This window comes from Schistocerca serialis, chromosome 3 (genome assembly GCF_023864345.2).
Source record: "Schistocerca serialis cubense isolate TAMUIC-IGC-003099 chromosome 3, iqSchSeri2.2, whole genome shotgun sequence".
NCBI classification, from domain to species: domain Eukaryota; kingdom Metazoa; phylum Arthropoda; class Insecta; order Orthoptera; family Acrididae; genus Schistocerca; species Schistocerca serialis.
The window spans coordinates 441141496-441159506 of record NC_064640.1 but is presented as its reverse complement, the minus strand read 5'-3'; the positions used below and the strand labels follow the sequence as shown (position 1 = coordinate 441159506).

Genomic DNA, 18011 nt, shown 5'->3' with positions numbered 1-18011 from the left:
CATACTATCTGCACTATATTATACATGCCCAGTTCAGAGAGTGTGTGCATAGGCTGGTGAACCACCACTCTGGATTCGGCAATGTATCCTTTTGGCTCGACAGGCGCTGAAAATCTCAGCATCATACCAGATACCAGTGTTGCAAACAAGAGTGGTGAAATTTTGTGAATGGGCAGGCCTCATCCCTAAACTGGTGGGCTTTAATACATTATAAACTGATGGGCATTTAGTTCAGTGATCCAATCCACCTTCGAACAACTGTTCAGAAATCTGCCCCTAGTGACCAAGCCATTTAGTATACGTGCTACAGACTGTCTCAAAGATCTGGATCTCTCAGGCATGAAAATAGACACCCAGGGATGGAATGCACTGCCGCCTTGGTGTCTTCAGAGGCCCAAAGTGATATTAAGCTTGACACAGTACACGAAAAGTTGTACTTCAGATTTGGTTTTTACAACTTTGTTTTCATCTATTTTAAGTATGTACCATAGTTTGATTGTTATTTATACAGATGGATCCAAACAGGGGAATGCTCTCTTTGTTCTGCAGTTTTCCCTGACATTGTTTTTAAAGTGCGTCTTCCAGAACAATTTACAAATTATGATGAGGAGTTATATGGCATTCTAATGGCACTAGAGGGTTCACAGACATCACCGTATGAGTTTTCTTGTGTGTTCGGACTCTCTTAGTGCTCTGCAGGCACTTCACCAAATGTATCAGGTAGACCCACTGATTCAGCTCATCCACGACTCCTTGAGCGGCTCCAACACCATGGGAAGGAGGTGATCTTTTGCTGGGTACATGGCCACATTGGGATACATGGTAACGACGTGGCTGATAAAGCTGCCAAGGAAGCATGTTGGGATGGTGCTGTCCAACAATGTCCCATCCCATTGCATGCCATTATCTCATTTTCTGACAGATGCATCATGCATCAGTGAGAGTCTGAATGGTTGCAGGTGACAGACAACAAACTGCAGTTGCTCAAGCCAGCCGGGGTGGCTGAGTGGTTCTAGGCGCTACAGTCTGGAACTGTGCAACCGTTATGGTTGCAGGTTCGAATCCTGCCTCAGGCATGGGAGTGTGTGATGTCCTTAGGTTAGTGAGGTTTAAGTAGTTCTAAGTTCTAGGGGACTGATGACTTCAGAAGTTAAGTCCCATAGTGCTCAGAGCCATTTTGCAGTCGCTCAAATCGACCACAAAGGCTTGACGGACTTCATGTCAGCCTCACTACTTGGAGGAGGTTTTGCTTTCCAGACTGCGCTTAGGGCATAGTCCTTTCACACATGGCTTCCCCCTCTTTCAGGAGGATCCACCATTCTGTGAAGTTCATGGCGTGCCGCTTTCAGTTCAGCATATTGTGGCTACGTGTGTCCTGTATACTGATGTTAGGGCAGCCCACGGACTCGCTGGAGATCTGCCCACCATTCTCACAGATACCAGTGTTGCAAACAAGAGTGGTGAAATTTTGTGAACGGGCAGGCCTCATCCCTAAACTGGTGGGCTTTAATACATCATAAACTGCTCTGCGTGTGGGGACAACCTTCGTCCCCACCCATGAGATTTGCATGTTGACTTTTTGTCAGGTCGCTGATAACCATGATGTCGAACACCCCGTCACCCCAACTCATCATCATCATATATTATACATTTTGAGATTTTGTTGCTGCAGTGTGCAGGATGTTAAAGTGGCACATTTGGTATAGTAATAAGTAACAGAATGTTGTTTGCAGATGCTGCCTTTAGCATTATGTAAAATGGAATTTCACTGTGTGCAAAATTTAGCTCTGAGACACCCAGGTCAAAATACTAATTGAAATGTGGTATGGGTTGTTCTCAGAAAGAACTTTTCTGGTTCAGTCCATAAACAAAACAAGGAAATCATATCTACTGGAGGGAATGTAACATGCAGGAGGTTTCAAAAGTGGCTTTCCAATGATGTGGACAACCTACTGGTAATTATGCCCATAAATAATGATGAATAGGAGGGCAGTAAATCTCGTGAGTGATGCTGCTGCTTTGACAGGTGACTTGACCTCCTATGAACTGTGAAATGCGTGTGATTAGTCTGGAGCAAGATGCAGTGGGTCAGTGTATGGGGCAGTTTTTAAACCTGGATTGTTTGTAGGGGTTTGATTAATAATTCTGGTGTTCTTGAATGCTAGTTCCATATGGTGCTCTAGGATGTTATCCAGATTGAGTGGGCAGTGATATAACAGTTTGATGGGTGCAGAAAGAGCTTTGTGAAAGATGTTTCTCAGTAAAGGCCATGGCAAAAAATGTAAGTGAATGTATGTTAAATTACTTAAGTCTGTAGGAGATACCGAGCAGGAAAGGAAATACTTCTTTGTGTCAGGTTTGCAGAGTAGAGCTTTGAGTGCAGTAAAGTTAATGTGGGAGTATGTTTGGAGGAGGAGGAGATTAGTATTTAAAATCCCATCAATATTTAGGTCATTAGAGGGGGAGCGCAAGCTTGGATTAGGAAAGGATGGGGAAGGAAGTCAGCCATTCCCTGTCAGAGGAACCATCCTGACATTTGTCTGAAATGATTAAGGGAAATCACAGAAAACCTAAACCTGGATGGCCGGGCACAGGTTTGAACTGTTGTCCTCTCAAATGAGAGTCCAGTGTGCTAACCACTGCGCCACCTGACTATGTTTGGGTTGTTACTGCTTTTTGCTGTAGTTGCTATTTATGCAGAAACCAAGCCTGTAAGAGTGAGACTCTTTGGTTTGAAAGTGGCAACATGTGGAAAAATGAAGATACTTTAGTTCAGTGGTCGGTGTGTTTAATGTGGGCAGGTATTTTTATCTAGCCATCAGAGTACTCAAGATCAAGATCAAAGAATTTAGCATGTTCGGCTGAAGTAGGTGAATGATACTTGGAAAACGTTGCAGTTGAATTGACAGAAGATGACTTTGAGTCACTGTAATAAAGATGTTAATGGCCTGACTGGACCAGATGAAAGCTTTAAGTTAGTATTAATAGGTTATGCAAAGACATTGTAGAAAGCTCTAATGTCACTTCCAGAGTCATACTAGTACATTTTTATATTGAAATTGTGGACTTTGTTTCATTTTATATGTAATATTAAAGTTGTGTGTTTTTATTGAAAGTTAATAATTCAGTCAGTTATCAAATTCCTGTTTAAAAATCAAGTGGCTATGCATTTAGGAGGAGGAGGAAGAAATTTGTGTCTAACGTCCTGTTGACAATGAGGTCATTAGAAATGGAGCAGAAGCTTGGATTAGGGAAAGATGGTGAAGGAAAGTGGCTGTGTCCTTCCGAAGGAACCATCCCAGCACATTCCCTAAGCGATCTAGGGAAATTGCTGAAAATCTAAACCAGGATGGCTGGACACGGGTTTGAACCATCGTCCTCCTGAATGCGAATCTAATGTGCTAAACACAGCACTACCTCTCTCGGTGCTATGCGTTTATCAGAGTTATGATGCAAAATGTGTAAAGGAACAGAATGTGTAAAATAAGGGCAAAAATTCTTCATAATGTAAGACCATAAGATGTTCCCTTCATGGCCACAACTCTTAATGACAAAATTATTTTCAGTCTTTTAAACACTTTATGTTAATAGGTATTACAACAGTAATTTGATTGATCTGTTGCGTTTCAATATTTTGCGTGTTCTGTTGCAGCCTTTTGTAACAGAAGATTGAAAGTGGAAACAGAATGTTATTAGTGTCTTGTGTTTTTTTTTCCAAATGATCCCAAATTTTCTTTTTAAAGTGAGAATTTTGTTTCAAGCACAAAAACCTATAAGCCCTATTTTCAGCTTCTCTTTTCAGTAAGAATATGCGTTGCTTAAACTAAAAGAACATAAACAGAAATTCATTTCCTCAAAATGTAGCTTACTTTGAAGATAAATTTCTGACTGAAATCCAAAAATTGTGTTGACACAATACCCACTATGAGAAGTATATAAATAAAGGAAGTGTTGTAGGTTTAAATTGCATTACTGAACATTTAGACATATCACATTTATGGTCTTGAAAATTGATTTTTCTTGGTATGAGATCTGATGTTTTCCTGACATATTTGTAATTTATAAAATTCTCAGGTGCCCGGTGGGTTCTTGTCATAATTACTCTATGATATTTCGGCAAACGGACTATTTGCCATCTTCAGGTGGTTTCATCTGAGTTACCTGAAGATGACAATGAGTCTGTCTGCCAAAATATAATGAAGTAATTGTGATGTACCCTTTCTGGGCACCCTAGAATTCTACAAATTGTGTCTCTATATTACAAGAATGGAAGTTGCTACTCACCATATAGCAGAGATGCTGAGTCACAGACAGGCACAACAAAAGACTCTCTCAATTAAAGCTTTCAACTATCGGCCTTTGTCTCTATGTTGTGCCTATCTGCGACTCAGTATCTCCGCTATATGGCCAGTAGCAACTTTTCTTCTCATAATATTGTTATATTCTATTTTGGATTTTCCATTGCAATTTTTTCTTGTGTGTGTGTGTGTGTGTGTGTGTGTGTGTGTGTGTGTGTATGCAAGAAATTGATTTCACAAAGGGAAACTTTTATACTTCCTAAGATTTTTGTAGGTAATTTTCTTGCAGTTTCTTGTACCCACATATTTATGCAATGCTGAAAATCCTTTATCTTGTGTCTTTTTGTGACAGGCAGCCCAAGATGATTCTTCAGAGCCTGATTCTTGTGCAGGAAAGTATGGTCAGCCTCCAATGATTCAGAGTGCGGAAAAGACTCAAAGGAACTTTGTCCATGTTAAAGATATTAAGGATGAGATTGCTGGTCAGTGTGTTTGGGTTAGAGGTCGTTTACATACTAGTAGAGCTAAAGGTAAGTAATAAACTGACCAAAATTTTGTGTTAGTATCAGTAATATGTGATATTAAGTCCCTTCAAATAAGCAGGGTGGTCAGAAGCAGTCTGAAAAGCTTGTAAGGTGTTGCATGGTTGGTAGTGCTGAGAAATAACTGTTAAGAAAAAAATCGGTACAGTGTGCCATTTTTGAGTTGATTAGCATTGAATTTAGCCAATCAGGATATTGCGCATGCAAATTCAAGTGGTCCACCAGATGCAGTTAGTGTCAGCTGTTCTCATAGCAGTGATGATAGTGCATAAGACTGCTCAGCCTTTGGCTTGGGTACGATCCTTACTACCATCAAATTTTCAATTATTGTAACAACCTGATTGGCTAACTTCAATGCTAATTAACTGAGAAATGGTGCACTGTATCGATTTTTTTTCTTAACAATTATTTCTCAGCACAACTTACCCTGCAGCACCCTTACAAACTTTTCAGATTGTTTCTGACCACCCTGTATATTATGTTGCTTTGTATTGTGTTCCAACTCTTTTTCTTCTTCATGTTATTATTATTATTATTATTATTATTATTATTATTGTTGTTCTTATTTTCTTTCTTCCTGTGCACCAACTGACTGAGTAAGCCACATGCCTTGCACTCAACTAACACAGCTTAGAAAGGTGGCTTGCTTTCCCTCTCCGTCTTGACTGTACATTTGATTTTTGAAAGTACATCATTCATATTATGCATGAACTGCTGCTGTGACAGTTGAATGCAATATCATTTTAAACTGGAATTGTCAGTGTACCAGATGGGTGAAGTTGTGTGGAACTGAGAACATATTCCTCGGAATGATCCATGAAGAAATTTCTACTGGTTGGTGAAGTGGAGAGCCCATCAGTGTACCATTCATCATTTCATAATATTCACTGCCCCATTAAAGGTGACATTGGTCTTAGAGAACAAAGAGAATAGCCACAAAACACTATTTGAGAAGACAAAGATCTTGGTACATGTGGCTACTTAATGGGATTTCACTCTAAGAAAAAGCAGTGAGTTTCACTTATGGCCCAATAACTTTCAACAGAGAAGAGAGCTACACACCTTATGAGGCATAGTGTGGCCTTGGACACAGAGGAAAATGCTTAACTGTTCCAGGTCAATGGGTGTAGCCGTTTTGAATGTAGTGTTGGTCCCTTGCACCTGCTAACACCATTGCATCCACGGTGGGCTGATGCTGTGGCAGGCTGCTTAACTTACCTTTCTGCACCTGTGTTAATTATGCCCACCCCGGGAACATATTGAATGCTGCTCTCTTGCTTATATGTGGCATACATCTTAGTTATTTTACCTGTCATAAGTTTTAACTCTTGAGGATGATGGCTGTGAAAATTGTTGAAAACATGAGAATTTTATCTCCCTTGCTGTTGCTTGAAAACTGAGAAAATTTTATCTGCCTGTAGTCTTATTTATTAAAAAAAATGTTTTTTACCTGTAATGGTTTGTAGTGGCATTCCTTTTGTGGGTTGATAAGTATCAGTCATGATACAAAATAATCTTGTTCAGTTGCATATGAGGACAATGAATAATTAATTCTCTTTGTTCACTTTCCCCCTCTGTAGTAGAGTTATTCTTATAGCTTTTTCCTAAAATCAAAGAAAAGTGTACCAAATATGATTCAATTTTCAAAATTTTCCTTGTATTTTAGGTGATATGAAGGTTTACATTAACACAAAGGACATTTCTTAGCTAAGGCTATGTTTGTAGACATTATCATTCATTGATCAGTAGTGTAGTCTGTGAAGTGACCTATATTGCAATACTGTGAGCTTAAAATGTTTTATGGATGTAACCTTGAATCATGTATCTGGTTCTATGTCCTACTTTTACCACACAACATATCCCTCATAAACCAATGTTGAGTGTGTCCACTTACACCTTTCTGCTTCCTGCAATAAGAGCACTCAGTGGTATGCATTACAATTGGTGTTTTGATACAGTACATTGTGTTTACTGATGATGAAAGGACAGCCTAGTGTTTGACAAGGACCTTGTACATTACGCTGGAGGAGAACATAAAAAGTGACTTGGTTAAATACCTCATGGTTGTTCTCAGTCCATCGGTCAGAAAATATGAATACAATATATCGAACTCCACTGATTTCATACAATTTTTACAAGTATTGCTTATTTTGGGCAGAGACATTACAGTCTGTTCCAGTGTTATTGCCTCTCACAGATGGGTCTGTGACAGACTCGCAGCTGTCACCTGGAAATTTGGTACACCTATCGCTAAACTCTTGAAACATTTGCTTACATTTGCTTATTTTCTATTCAGTGAAGAGTGAACAAACTGATGTCGTAGCTAGGGGCAGCTCTTTGTCACCTGTGGTTGTCAGTACTGTATGTTCACGGAGAACTTTAGGAGAAACTCACTACCATTGAAACCAACCTGTTTATTTTCATTTGTAGACAATACCTTCAAGGTATGGATGCAGGGCAAGTGGGATTCAATAAGTATTGTTATCTTAGCTCTATACATCTAGATATCAAGTAAGAAAAAAAGACTGACAACTACTGTTTCTCGATTCTGGAGGGATGCAAGAGTGCTGCATCACTTGGTCATAATGTTGGCAGAAAGCCCACTCACATCATTCTCTATATACATGGTTTGATTTGTCACCATATAACATGTAAAAACAATGGACAGGGCAAGCTCACGCATGGAGCCTCCAGTTTTTCTAACCAGGAAAATCTAACATGAGTTACAGTGTCTGAAAACTATTTTCAAGAATGATAAAGTAAGTGCCAGAAAGGCCTGTTTTCTGTCCCAGACCGTGTTGCAGATGAGTTTGCATTGGAATGACTATGTGGTTCTCACTATATGCTGGTTCTAAATCTAGATGTTCTAGAAAAGAATATCAAATTTTTCTTTTGCATATGACAACTCCATAATAAACAGAGGTGTTCGTAAGTTATGAGAGTCAATACAGCTCATCAACAATCTAAAAGTAGCATATGGCACTGATCTTTGAACCTTCCTTCAGAGTTTACAGCAGAGAAGTTCTAAAACCTTTACATTAATCTGGTAAAGATGATGGTGGTAGATAGCATAAGAGCTGAGTTGTGATTGCATAATTATATGCTACTTACAGAGTGTATACGACCCGGGACAACCAGGAAATCCGGGACAAACCTGGGAATTTTTTCATCTGGGAGAAAACTGGGAAAAACCCAGGAATTTTTAGAATTCCAGGAATTTTTCATTGTTTTGGTTTTCAGTTGAATTTTTGTCTTTTTGGCTGGTAAGAACCGATACTCTACCAAAGGATATCACTGTATCCCGCTACTGCAGAATAACACTGCAGTAACAAAACATGAACGAGAGATAAAAAGAGAATGGAAATGAAACTTAAGTTGCAAAGAAAATGTGCCATATACAACAACAAAACACAGTGCTCATACAAGCGTCTGCCAACAGCAAAGTGTGTCAAAGGCTTCATAAAGTCTATGCAATGCTTCATAACAAAAAATTGCCTCAGATGAGCATGACATGACAACTGTTTAAATTAGATTCGTTTGAGCAGTTGTGGGCGGGCTCTTGCTCATGTGCAGTTGCTTCTAGTTGCAGAAGTGTGGCTGGGTGCCACTATCTAGTATTGCCCTGGTTCGGAAATATCGTAGATCCGGGGCTGATGCACAGAGCAGTTTGAGTTGTGGTGGGGAGGTGGATCGTCTCCACATGACCTGAGTTTACGTTTAGTGATTTTGTTGTTACCTCTTTGTTTATTGCTCTCATGTTACATGAAAACAAAACCGATTTTTGTGGTCAGGTGCTAGCAAATGAATTAAAATACATTTGCATAATTACAGAAGGCTAAAATATGTTATTAGTTTCAGATTTTATTTCCATCTTTCTGACAGTCAAGCATTAATCGCCTTGCAGAATGATGAAGTTATTTTTGTTGGTTTGCTAAAGAGATTTGGCTTTTATTAATCTTTTCCACTGAGGCAGTCAATTTTTTTGAAATGAAGTGTTTAATTTACACTATTTGGCTAGTTTCAACTGTTTGCTGCATTTCAAGTGCACATATGGTATTATGCCATAATAAAGAATCAAACATGAGATAATACAGTACTGGCACTACAAGAAAATTTACACCCAAACCTGGACATACGAATGTGCACTTTAAGCCGTATTATGCATTTTAGTATGTTTCACGAGATTGACTGACTGCATCACGTTTCCTATGCTGTTATCAGCTGGTGAGATCACGTGACATGAGCTATGACTGGTCTACAAAAGCGCATCGCAATCTCCATTTCAATGCTTTGGAAAGTAACATCTGTAATACGAAAATATGCAGTGTACATGTTGCTGCACATCAAAGTTTCATTCAAAACGTAATGTCGTCGCCCCCCCCCCCCCCCCCCCCCCCCACACTGTTTCGCTTTCTGGAGTGCCGGAAAATTCTATGTCGGTATATAAAACCATAACCATTCAAACGACTGATGAGTTTTACAGTGCTGAGTAAGAGAATACTGTCACTTAACGTGGAAAAAGTGTATTTTCACCTGGAAGAAAGTGTATTTTTAACCGTCAAATCCGGGAATTTTTTTTTCCTTGTCCATGTTTATACCCTGTATTTAGCACTAATGGGTTAAGATGAACAGAATCACAATAATTTGCATACATAAAATCTTGTACTGTTTAATTTTTTGAGGCTGTCATGTCTTGCGTATTCAGTCACATTTGAACTTAAGAGGTTTACAGAGATAAGGCAATGAGTGAATCACCAGTATGCAGGTGAATGTGAGTGTTCAGTTGATGCTAAACCAAAAGATGGTTCACATTGAAGACTGGAGTGGGTGTCTTAGGTGTAATTGACAAGGATTAGTGCATCAGTTGTAGAAGACAGCCTTTCATTGTCACAACTTTCTCACTCCAGCATCTTTAAATTTTGTGAACAACTCTCCATGAAATCATCTCTGCCAGTTGTAGTGTAACTTTGTATGTGTCCAAGGGGTTACTGATAATGCAGAAAGACTAAAAACAGAAGAGCTTTGGGGTTTCATTTGACTTCTTGACCTGGTACGAAATTAAGGTGATGGATGTGAACAGCCATGCAGTACGGGGGGTAGGATTGTGTAGGTATAGGCACAGGCGCAATAGTTTTTCGTTTGTGGTGTCAGATATCATTATTTCTAGAACAGTATCTTGTACTGGGTAAAGTTAATTTTACGCGACTGTATTTGAGCATTCAGGCCACTGTATTCATTAGTGCCTTTGTGGTATATATAGTAAAAATTCTTTAATATTGCTTTCAGTGTTACGGAAGGTGTTGTTATGATTCTGTTACAGGAAAACAGTGCTTTATTGTTGTTAGACAGCAGGAGTACACTGTGCAATGCCTGTTTGCCGTGGGAGAAAAAATTAGTAAACAAATGGTGAAATTTGCTTCAAAGTAAGTCATTCATCTTTAGTTTTCTGTTTCATAATTATTGACACTCTTTTCCTTTTGTTGTCGTATAAAATCATTTTACATTGTGGAACATGCTAATATTTAGTTATCAATTATTTTGTGATTGCCGAGAAGGTTGTTAATTAAATATGTGAAAGTGGCAACCTAAAAATCATGCCAAGCACCTGTACCACACGAATGCCTTATTTTTGATATCATGTTTATAAGTATTTTTGCCTTCTAAGTGTGCCACTACTTCAATGTCATAGTCACATATCAGTCCACCAGTGATAGTGCTATTCCAGATTCCTCTTTAGTCTCCCAAAACCTGAAATTAATCGAGTCCAAGATGTATAGAAGTTGGTCAAGCAGCTCCAAAATCGATTTGCTATCTCGGAAAAAAAAACTGCTCTTATTACTAAAGGAGAATTTGACGTTGGGCTTTAGTGTGATTTTTATACTTTGAAGCTTGTATTTGCACTGTTACTAGTTTCATCAAAATCCATCAACTCAGTGGCAGTGCATGAGCAGTTAACAGCAGATATCTTATTGCCTTGTGGCAGTTAATGTTATGGATGGAATTGATACAAAAATGAGACTGATGCTGCAAGTTTGTGTACCTACTACATATGTTTAATTAGTTTTTGACATCATTTGAATTTACACATACCTTCCTTTTGTTCCTTCCACTGCTCAAAACATTTCAGCATATTGATAAAAAGCTCTCTGGGTGACTAGGTGGCTAGCAGGGTTAAGATACCATGACATTTTGATGGGTGTCATACTAATCATTTTCTGGTGCCAACAGATGATGAGTATGACACTCTCGAATTGTTTTAACATCTTAACACTATCACCCAGCTGGAAACCTTAAAAATTTTCGTCAGTAGTATATGGTGGGAATGTCTAAATTTAATGTGTTTCACCATATTGTTCCCCATTTAGCTGCACGGAAGCAGATCTCTCTTAACCATCCAGTGGAGCATAAGAACATTAATAAACTGTTTGTTTAAATGCTCTGACATGATTTATTTTAAATGCTAGACCTTTTGTATACCTAAAACTGTGGCGGTGGTCAGATTCATTACAGTGCTTGAGGTGGGTTATCTTTGTATTTTAACACATTGTCAATAGGGGAAAAAATTGTGAAAAGAACTTTCAGACTGAAGTTGCAGGTTATTTTCATCTGTAATAATCATTTTTATTTTTTGATAAATAAGAATTTTTGCAGCAGAGATCACGTGTTAAAGTATTTATATTTCCTCAGTGACTGGTTTTCACACAGTCTTGCTCCCATCTTTGGATTTACAGTATACCAGGAGAAAAACAGTACTGTGACATCTGAATAATTGTACAACCAAGACACAAGTGGAAGAACATAATAACCACATCACTATATTTGTACATACCTTCTGGTAATATTACTGTGCATGAATCACGCAACCATAATGGGAGCACACTCCATTTATAAAACAGAGACGCCACATTGGCTTGTCAAATACTTAAAACGAGTAAATAAAGAGTCCATAAGACCTACAGTGCACCCAAAGTGGAAACGAGTTTGTTTGTGGAGCTGTTATAACTACGGCCCATCAGGAAAGACTCAGCAGGCATGCAGCTTTAGTGTTAATGGATGGTTACGCTCTTGGTCAACAGGTGCTTGAGTGGTAATGGAAAATTATCTAGTGGTCTAAGGGAAAAAAACCATAAGCATTTAGATAATATCCCACAATAGGGCACAGACTGTCAGTTCACCTGTATCAACAATACAGTTATATTGTACACTACTACATTTATAGCTCATTTATCCATGTATATAAATTTTTCTTGTTGAAGGTACCAACACATAGAGACCTAGTTCCTACACTTACAGGATCATCCACAAACTATACCAGAGATGTGGCACACAGACATTTGAAGTGTAAGCCAGTGACTCAGGAGATACTTTCAGGCCAAACTACCTTAGGATTACAGCTCCAACTCTCAAATATTCTTGGAAAATAATATTGACAGAAAAAATAAAAATGAACAAAAAATAAAACAAAAACATAATATGCCCCAAAACTGTGAGCTGGTGGTATGAAGCACCCATGGATAGGATACCATAGATGTGAGAGACCTGTTTTTGTGACCTGTGGCCAATCAAATGTAACATGAACATACTTAACAAGTAGTGTATAAGGCAGGCTGGACATTTTAATTCAACAGTTTCATAGGCATTATACAACCACAACTATTTAAGGTGACAGAGTGTAGGGCAGTCGCTTTGAATTATCAGAGGCACCAACATACAGATGTATTAGAGAATATGACATACTTAGCAAGTAGTATGTAAGGTATGCAGTACATTTATACATCACTTTCACAGCTATTCTTAAAACACAATTAAGACTATCAGGTGTAGGGCAGCAGCTTTGGATTATCAGAGGAACCACCATAGAGACGTACTTATTAAGAAAGTTAGGTATAGGGGTGTGCCCCATTGGATTAATGACGAATCCAGTAATGGTAACCCGGTTATATCGGTGGACTGCCTGCTAATGTGCAACAGTAAGGACCACTACTAAAAAGTAAAGAAACATGCTAACCTATTGGAGTACATCATTAAGTACCTAATGGATAAACATCACCCAAAAAGAGCAATGCATCTATAATAATTTATCCACCATTGGGTTCTATGGTGCTCAATTACGTGAGAAGAGTCTTATGTTCTACATCACATTGTTCCAACACTGGCTCACTGTAGAAAAAAGTGTTCTTCATATGTGTCACTTTCAGTTTTTATATTTTATGCAGTTAATTTAAGTTAGCTGACAAGGAGGACCATTCAACTGATGCAGCTTTATGAGCAAGCTCCAAAGTTGCACACAATATTGCATGAAGTGTTGTGTAATTTTCAGTGGGGCCCCTGTTCAAATCCTATTTGCTGGCCATAGCAGAGGGCCAGAGCCAGGAGGGATAAGAAAACTTGTAAGAGTTTGCCTCTCCAAGCAAACAGTTTCTTGTTGGATCCGAGATGTATGTGGCTCTGAAAAACCAACTGAAGAGAAACGTCAGACTTCCATTGCTTATTCATTAGCACTTTATGAAACTACCAATGTAACTGACTAACTATGCACAGCATGCAATATTTGTATGGGCTGTTGACTCCAAATTACAGGTTTTCAAGGTACTATTAGATGTTATACCTGTGGATTACACAACCATATGTTTGAGGGGGTATGTGAATCCAATGAAATCTTGTGTCTGCCGTGGGACAGGCTCTATTCTGCAGTGACGGATGGAGCTCCACGGATGGTTGGGAGTCAGCAAGAATTTCTCTCTCGTGTGAAAGAAAAAAATCAAGACCGAAGCTGAGAAGGACTTATCAAGTGTACACTGTTTTATCCATCAGGAGGCCCTTTGCATTGAAAGTGTGCAATATGGCGACATCATGAAGGTCATGATACAATGTGTGAATTTTGTAAGACATCATGGTGTCAATCGCCACCAGTTCAAGGGATTTTTGTAAGACCTTGAAGCAGCATATAGTGACATACCCTATCATTGCATGATACAGTGGATTAGTAGAGGCAAAGTTCTCAACATATTTTTTGCTATTCAGAAGGAAATCACCCCACTTGTGGAAATGAAAGGGGAAACGCAGCCATTGCTCAGTGATGACAGACTTTGCCTTTCTCACTGATATCACAGGATCCATTAAATTTATCGCTTCAAGTAAAGGATATTTTTATTGCTCGCATGTATGACAAAATAAATGCATTCATGGACAAACTATCTGCTTGAAAGGCAGCTCACTGCACAAAATTAAACATTTTTCGAAAGCCTTTCATTACTGTAATTACCTCCTTACTCATGTTTTGTGGGTTATCAGCAAAATATTTTGCAACCTTGTCAGTCTTTCTAGACCAGCTTTAGAGACCTATGTAACCAAGAAAATGAATTCGAATCGTTTTGCGCACCATCTGCTCAAGGACAGATATTACAACACAACCAATTTGTTAAGGTGGTCCCATCATCTTCATGCAGAAAAGTGTCCAAAGCTATACAGAAATGCTCCTCTATATGCTGTTGTGAACAACTGTTTTTGTTATGAAGAGGGTAAAAATTACAGAAAGATTTGAGCTCCACGACCCAACACTGAAGAATATTCTGCGTCTTGCAGCAATAATGGGTCTCACTCCAAATATTTCATATCTTGTAATAAAAAGAAACGTCTTGTGATTCTTGAGTTTCTTGTAGTGTATTTGTTGACTGAACAGTCCACGTGTGTACTGCCAGTTCGCAGTGTCCAACAAGCACAATATTTTGGTGATCAGACAGGTCACCATTATCAGATGTGCTGACAAACTGAGCGTCTGAGGGAGCATGGCCTACTAATAACCCTGCGAGCCTCTCCGTCCGTGGCCACACATCGGCTGTCGCAGAGACGCTAGGGTTGGCATCTGTAATGATGTTAATATAAGTTCTCTGTCCACCCTGGCCCACAGATGGGTTTGTTTGTTGAGAGTCTTCTTAATTAAACTTGGTGCTGGTTTCCAAGCCTTGCTAAGATTATAACCACAATCTCAGTTGATGAGATCATCCCTGGTATGATTTTCTGTGGCCTCTCTAATGATGCTGTCTCAGTATTTGAAAGTCTGTGCCAAGATACTGGTACGTTCATACTTCATCACATGTTCTCGGATGAACAGTGCTCTATGACTGCTGACTTGTTGGGTTGCATCAGTTGAGTGTGCCTCTGGTATTCTCCACAACAATCTTCAACTGTGCGCTTTGTGTGTCCAATATACATCATCCCACATTGACATGGAATCTGGTATATACCACCCTTCCTCAAACCAAGATCATCTTCGACAATTCCCAAAATGCTCGTGTTTTATTGCGCGGGAAAAAGACGGTGTCTACTCATTGCTTCTTCAGTACGCGTCTGATTTTTCCTGATAGTGCGCACATGTGTTGTATAAAGGCAGTGGCTGCCTCTTCCTCCGTTGCTTCTTCCATCTCCACAGGCTGTACTGTTGTGGTGGGCTGGAGAGGATGCCTAATCTACCATTCTGGGAGACTTTTTTTTTTACTACAGTTCTGAGGTGTTCCGGCTCATGGGGCAGTCACTCTGCGTCTGAAAACATTACCAGAAGAGAGGGGGCTGCGATTTGGGACCTGTGTGAGTGCCCTGAGATTGTCGTCATACCTGCTGACAAAGGCAGTGCTACTGTTATCCTTTCCTTCAAGGAATACATTGAGAACATGCAGATCCTGCTAGGTGACAACTCTTACAGGAAGATCAATGCTGACCCCACAAAAAAGGGGGAGAACAAGACAAGGGATCTTCTCAAGGTTGCGGATCCACCAGAGGGTGTCACCGAGAAACTGTTACCTCAAGGACTTATACTCCATTGCGCCCCATTGTCAACAGCATTAGGGCACCTCCCTCTTTACTGGCAAAATATGTGACACAAATACTAAGCCCGTATCTGGGTAAATACTCTGATCATATTTGCAATTCTGTAGATTTTGTAAAACAGCTTGACAACTTCAGGGAGAAAGGCTTAGATATCCTGGTGAGTTTTTGTGTCATTTTGTTATCCACCAGGGTACCTCTATGACAGTCGCTAGAGTTTATTGATGAGAAATTTGATACCAAGGCCACTGATCTTTTCAGGTGTGTCCTGACTTCCACATATTTTCTGTTTAATGGAGAATACTACGAACAAATGGAAGAACTCACAGTGGGCAGCCCACTCTCACCTGTGGTCATGAAATTGTATATGAAGTACTTTGATGAGGAAGCTCTAGTGTCAACCAAATGGAAATCCACGTGTTTTTTCCGTTATGTGGATGACATTTTCGTCATCTGGCCCTATCGAAGGGACAAACTCTTTTTCCTTACATGTTTGACTCCATACATTCCAACATCAAATTCAGTATGGAGATTGAACCAGAAGGAAGATTACCATTCCTATACGTCATGGTCAAAATAAGAACTGATGGCACTGTGGGCCATGGTGTGTATCAGAAGAAAATACACACTGACCTGTATTTGAATGTAAATGCTGCCACCACCCTTGGCAGAGGAATGGGATACTAAAAACACTAGTACACAGGCTGTGTACCATTTCAGATGCAGTGTGTCTACCCCAGGAGCTGGAACACCTCAGAACTGTATTCCGAAAAAATGTGTGCCCAAAATGGACGATTAGGTGTGCTCTCCACCTCACCACAGCAATACTACCTGTGGAGACAGTAGCAGCCACGGAGAAAGAGGCAGCCACTGCCTTTATACTGTACACTGGCACATATTGAAGGAGCACCAAGTAAAAACTGTCTTTTGCCCACCCAATAAAACACGAGCATTATTGGGAAATGTCGAAGATGATCACAGTTTGTGAAAGGCTGTTGTATACCAGATTCCATGTCAATGTAGGAAGACATATATTGGACAGACAGTGCGCACTGTTGAAGATCGTTGCTGAGAACACCAGAGGCACATTCAACTGACGTATCCCAACAAGTCAGCGGTTGCAGAGCACTGTCCTGAGAATCACGTGATGTAGTATGAACATACCAGGATCTTGGCACATACTTCCAAATACTGGGGCAGTGTCATTAGAGAGGCCAAAGAAATTCATCGCTGGGATGATCTCATCAACCAAGATTGTGGCTATAATCTTCACAGGGCTTGAGAACCAGCACTGAGTTTAATTAAGAAGGACCTTAGCAAACAAAACTATCTGGTAACCAGGGCAGACAGAGAACTTACATCAATGCCATCACAGATGCTGATGCTAGTATTCCCGCAACTGCAGACACCGATGCATGGCCGCAGATACGGCCACGAGTGTGGACCATGGATGGAGCATCTTGCGGGGCAAGGGATTATTAGCTGGCCATGTGCCTTCAGCAGCTCAATTTGTCAGTGCACCTGACGATGGTGACATGTCTGATCGCTGAAATATTGTGCCTTTTGGACACTGTGAACTGGTGGTACACCCGTGGACTATTATAAAGTATTACTATTTTTCACTTAAACTGAATTCTTTTGTTACATGTGTCCTGCCTGTGGATTTATAATATACAGTGTTGACTATACACCCATGAACTATTTTCCCATACCTTTAAGCATACATCAGACTGCTTCACTGCATGCATGTGCAGTCTGTGCACCCTGCCTGGTGGGCACGGCTGTGCCTGTATGTGCCCAGCTGCCCTCCAGTGAGTGTGCCCACTGGAACAGCATGTTCTATGTCATAAGATACTTCGACAGAATACAAAGTTGTCCGTAATGGTGCTAAAATACATGAGAAGAGTATTGTGCTCTAACTCACAAGACATTTTGACAGAATACAAAGCCATTCAGGAGTCATTTTACTAACAGTGCATTATAGAAAACTAACAGTATTTTTTCCAGGAATATAAATAAAATGGCATAACAGTAATGATACAGTCTGTGGATGGCCTTCTTACCTTCTTATGTAGTATTACAAAGGGGGGGGGGGGGGCTGTTTGCTGGCCTATTTGGGTAAGGTACTGCACAAGCCGTAGTTTTTGCCACCAGAGTACTATCAATACTGTAGTGTGAGCATGAGTTGCCATGCATTGTATTAAAAATTTTTTCTAAATAAAAACATCTTAAGAACTTCCTTTCCTTTTTTTTATATGTTAAGTCAGACTGTACTGTATATCAGTAGCACAGGTGGGTTAGCTATGTGGTTATTAACATCTATAAGTTTTCTTTATATAAAAAGAGG

At 39.7% G+C, this 18011-nt stretch overlaps 1 protein-coding gene across 1 annotated transcript in view; it reads left to right on the top strand.

Moving 5' to 3' along the window:
* The window catches only part of LOC126470334 (aspartate--tRNA ligase, cytoplasmic), a 106580-nt gene that overhangs the window by 22637 nt on the left and 65932 nt on the right, over positions 1–18011 (top strand). Inside the window, exons 3-4 of the mRNA XM_050098120.1 lie at positions 4651–4828; positions 10161–10263. Coding sequence (XP_049954077.1) covers positions 4651–4828; positions 10161–10263 — 281 coding nt within the window. The remainder of the gene's footprint in view (positions 1–4650; positions 4829–10160; positions 10264–18011) is intronic.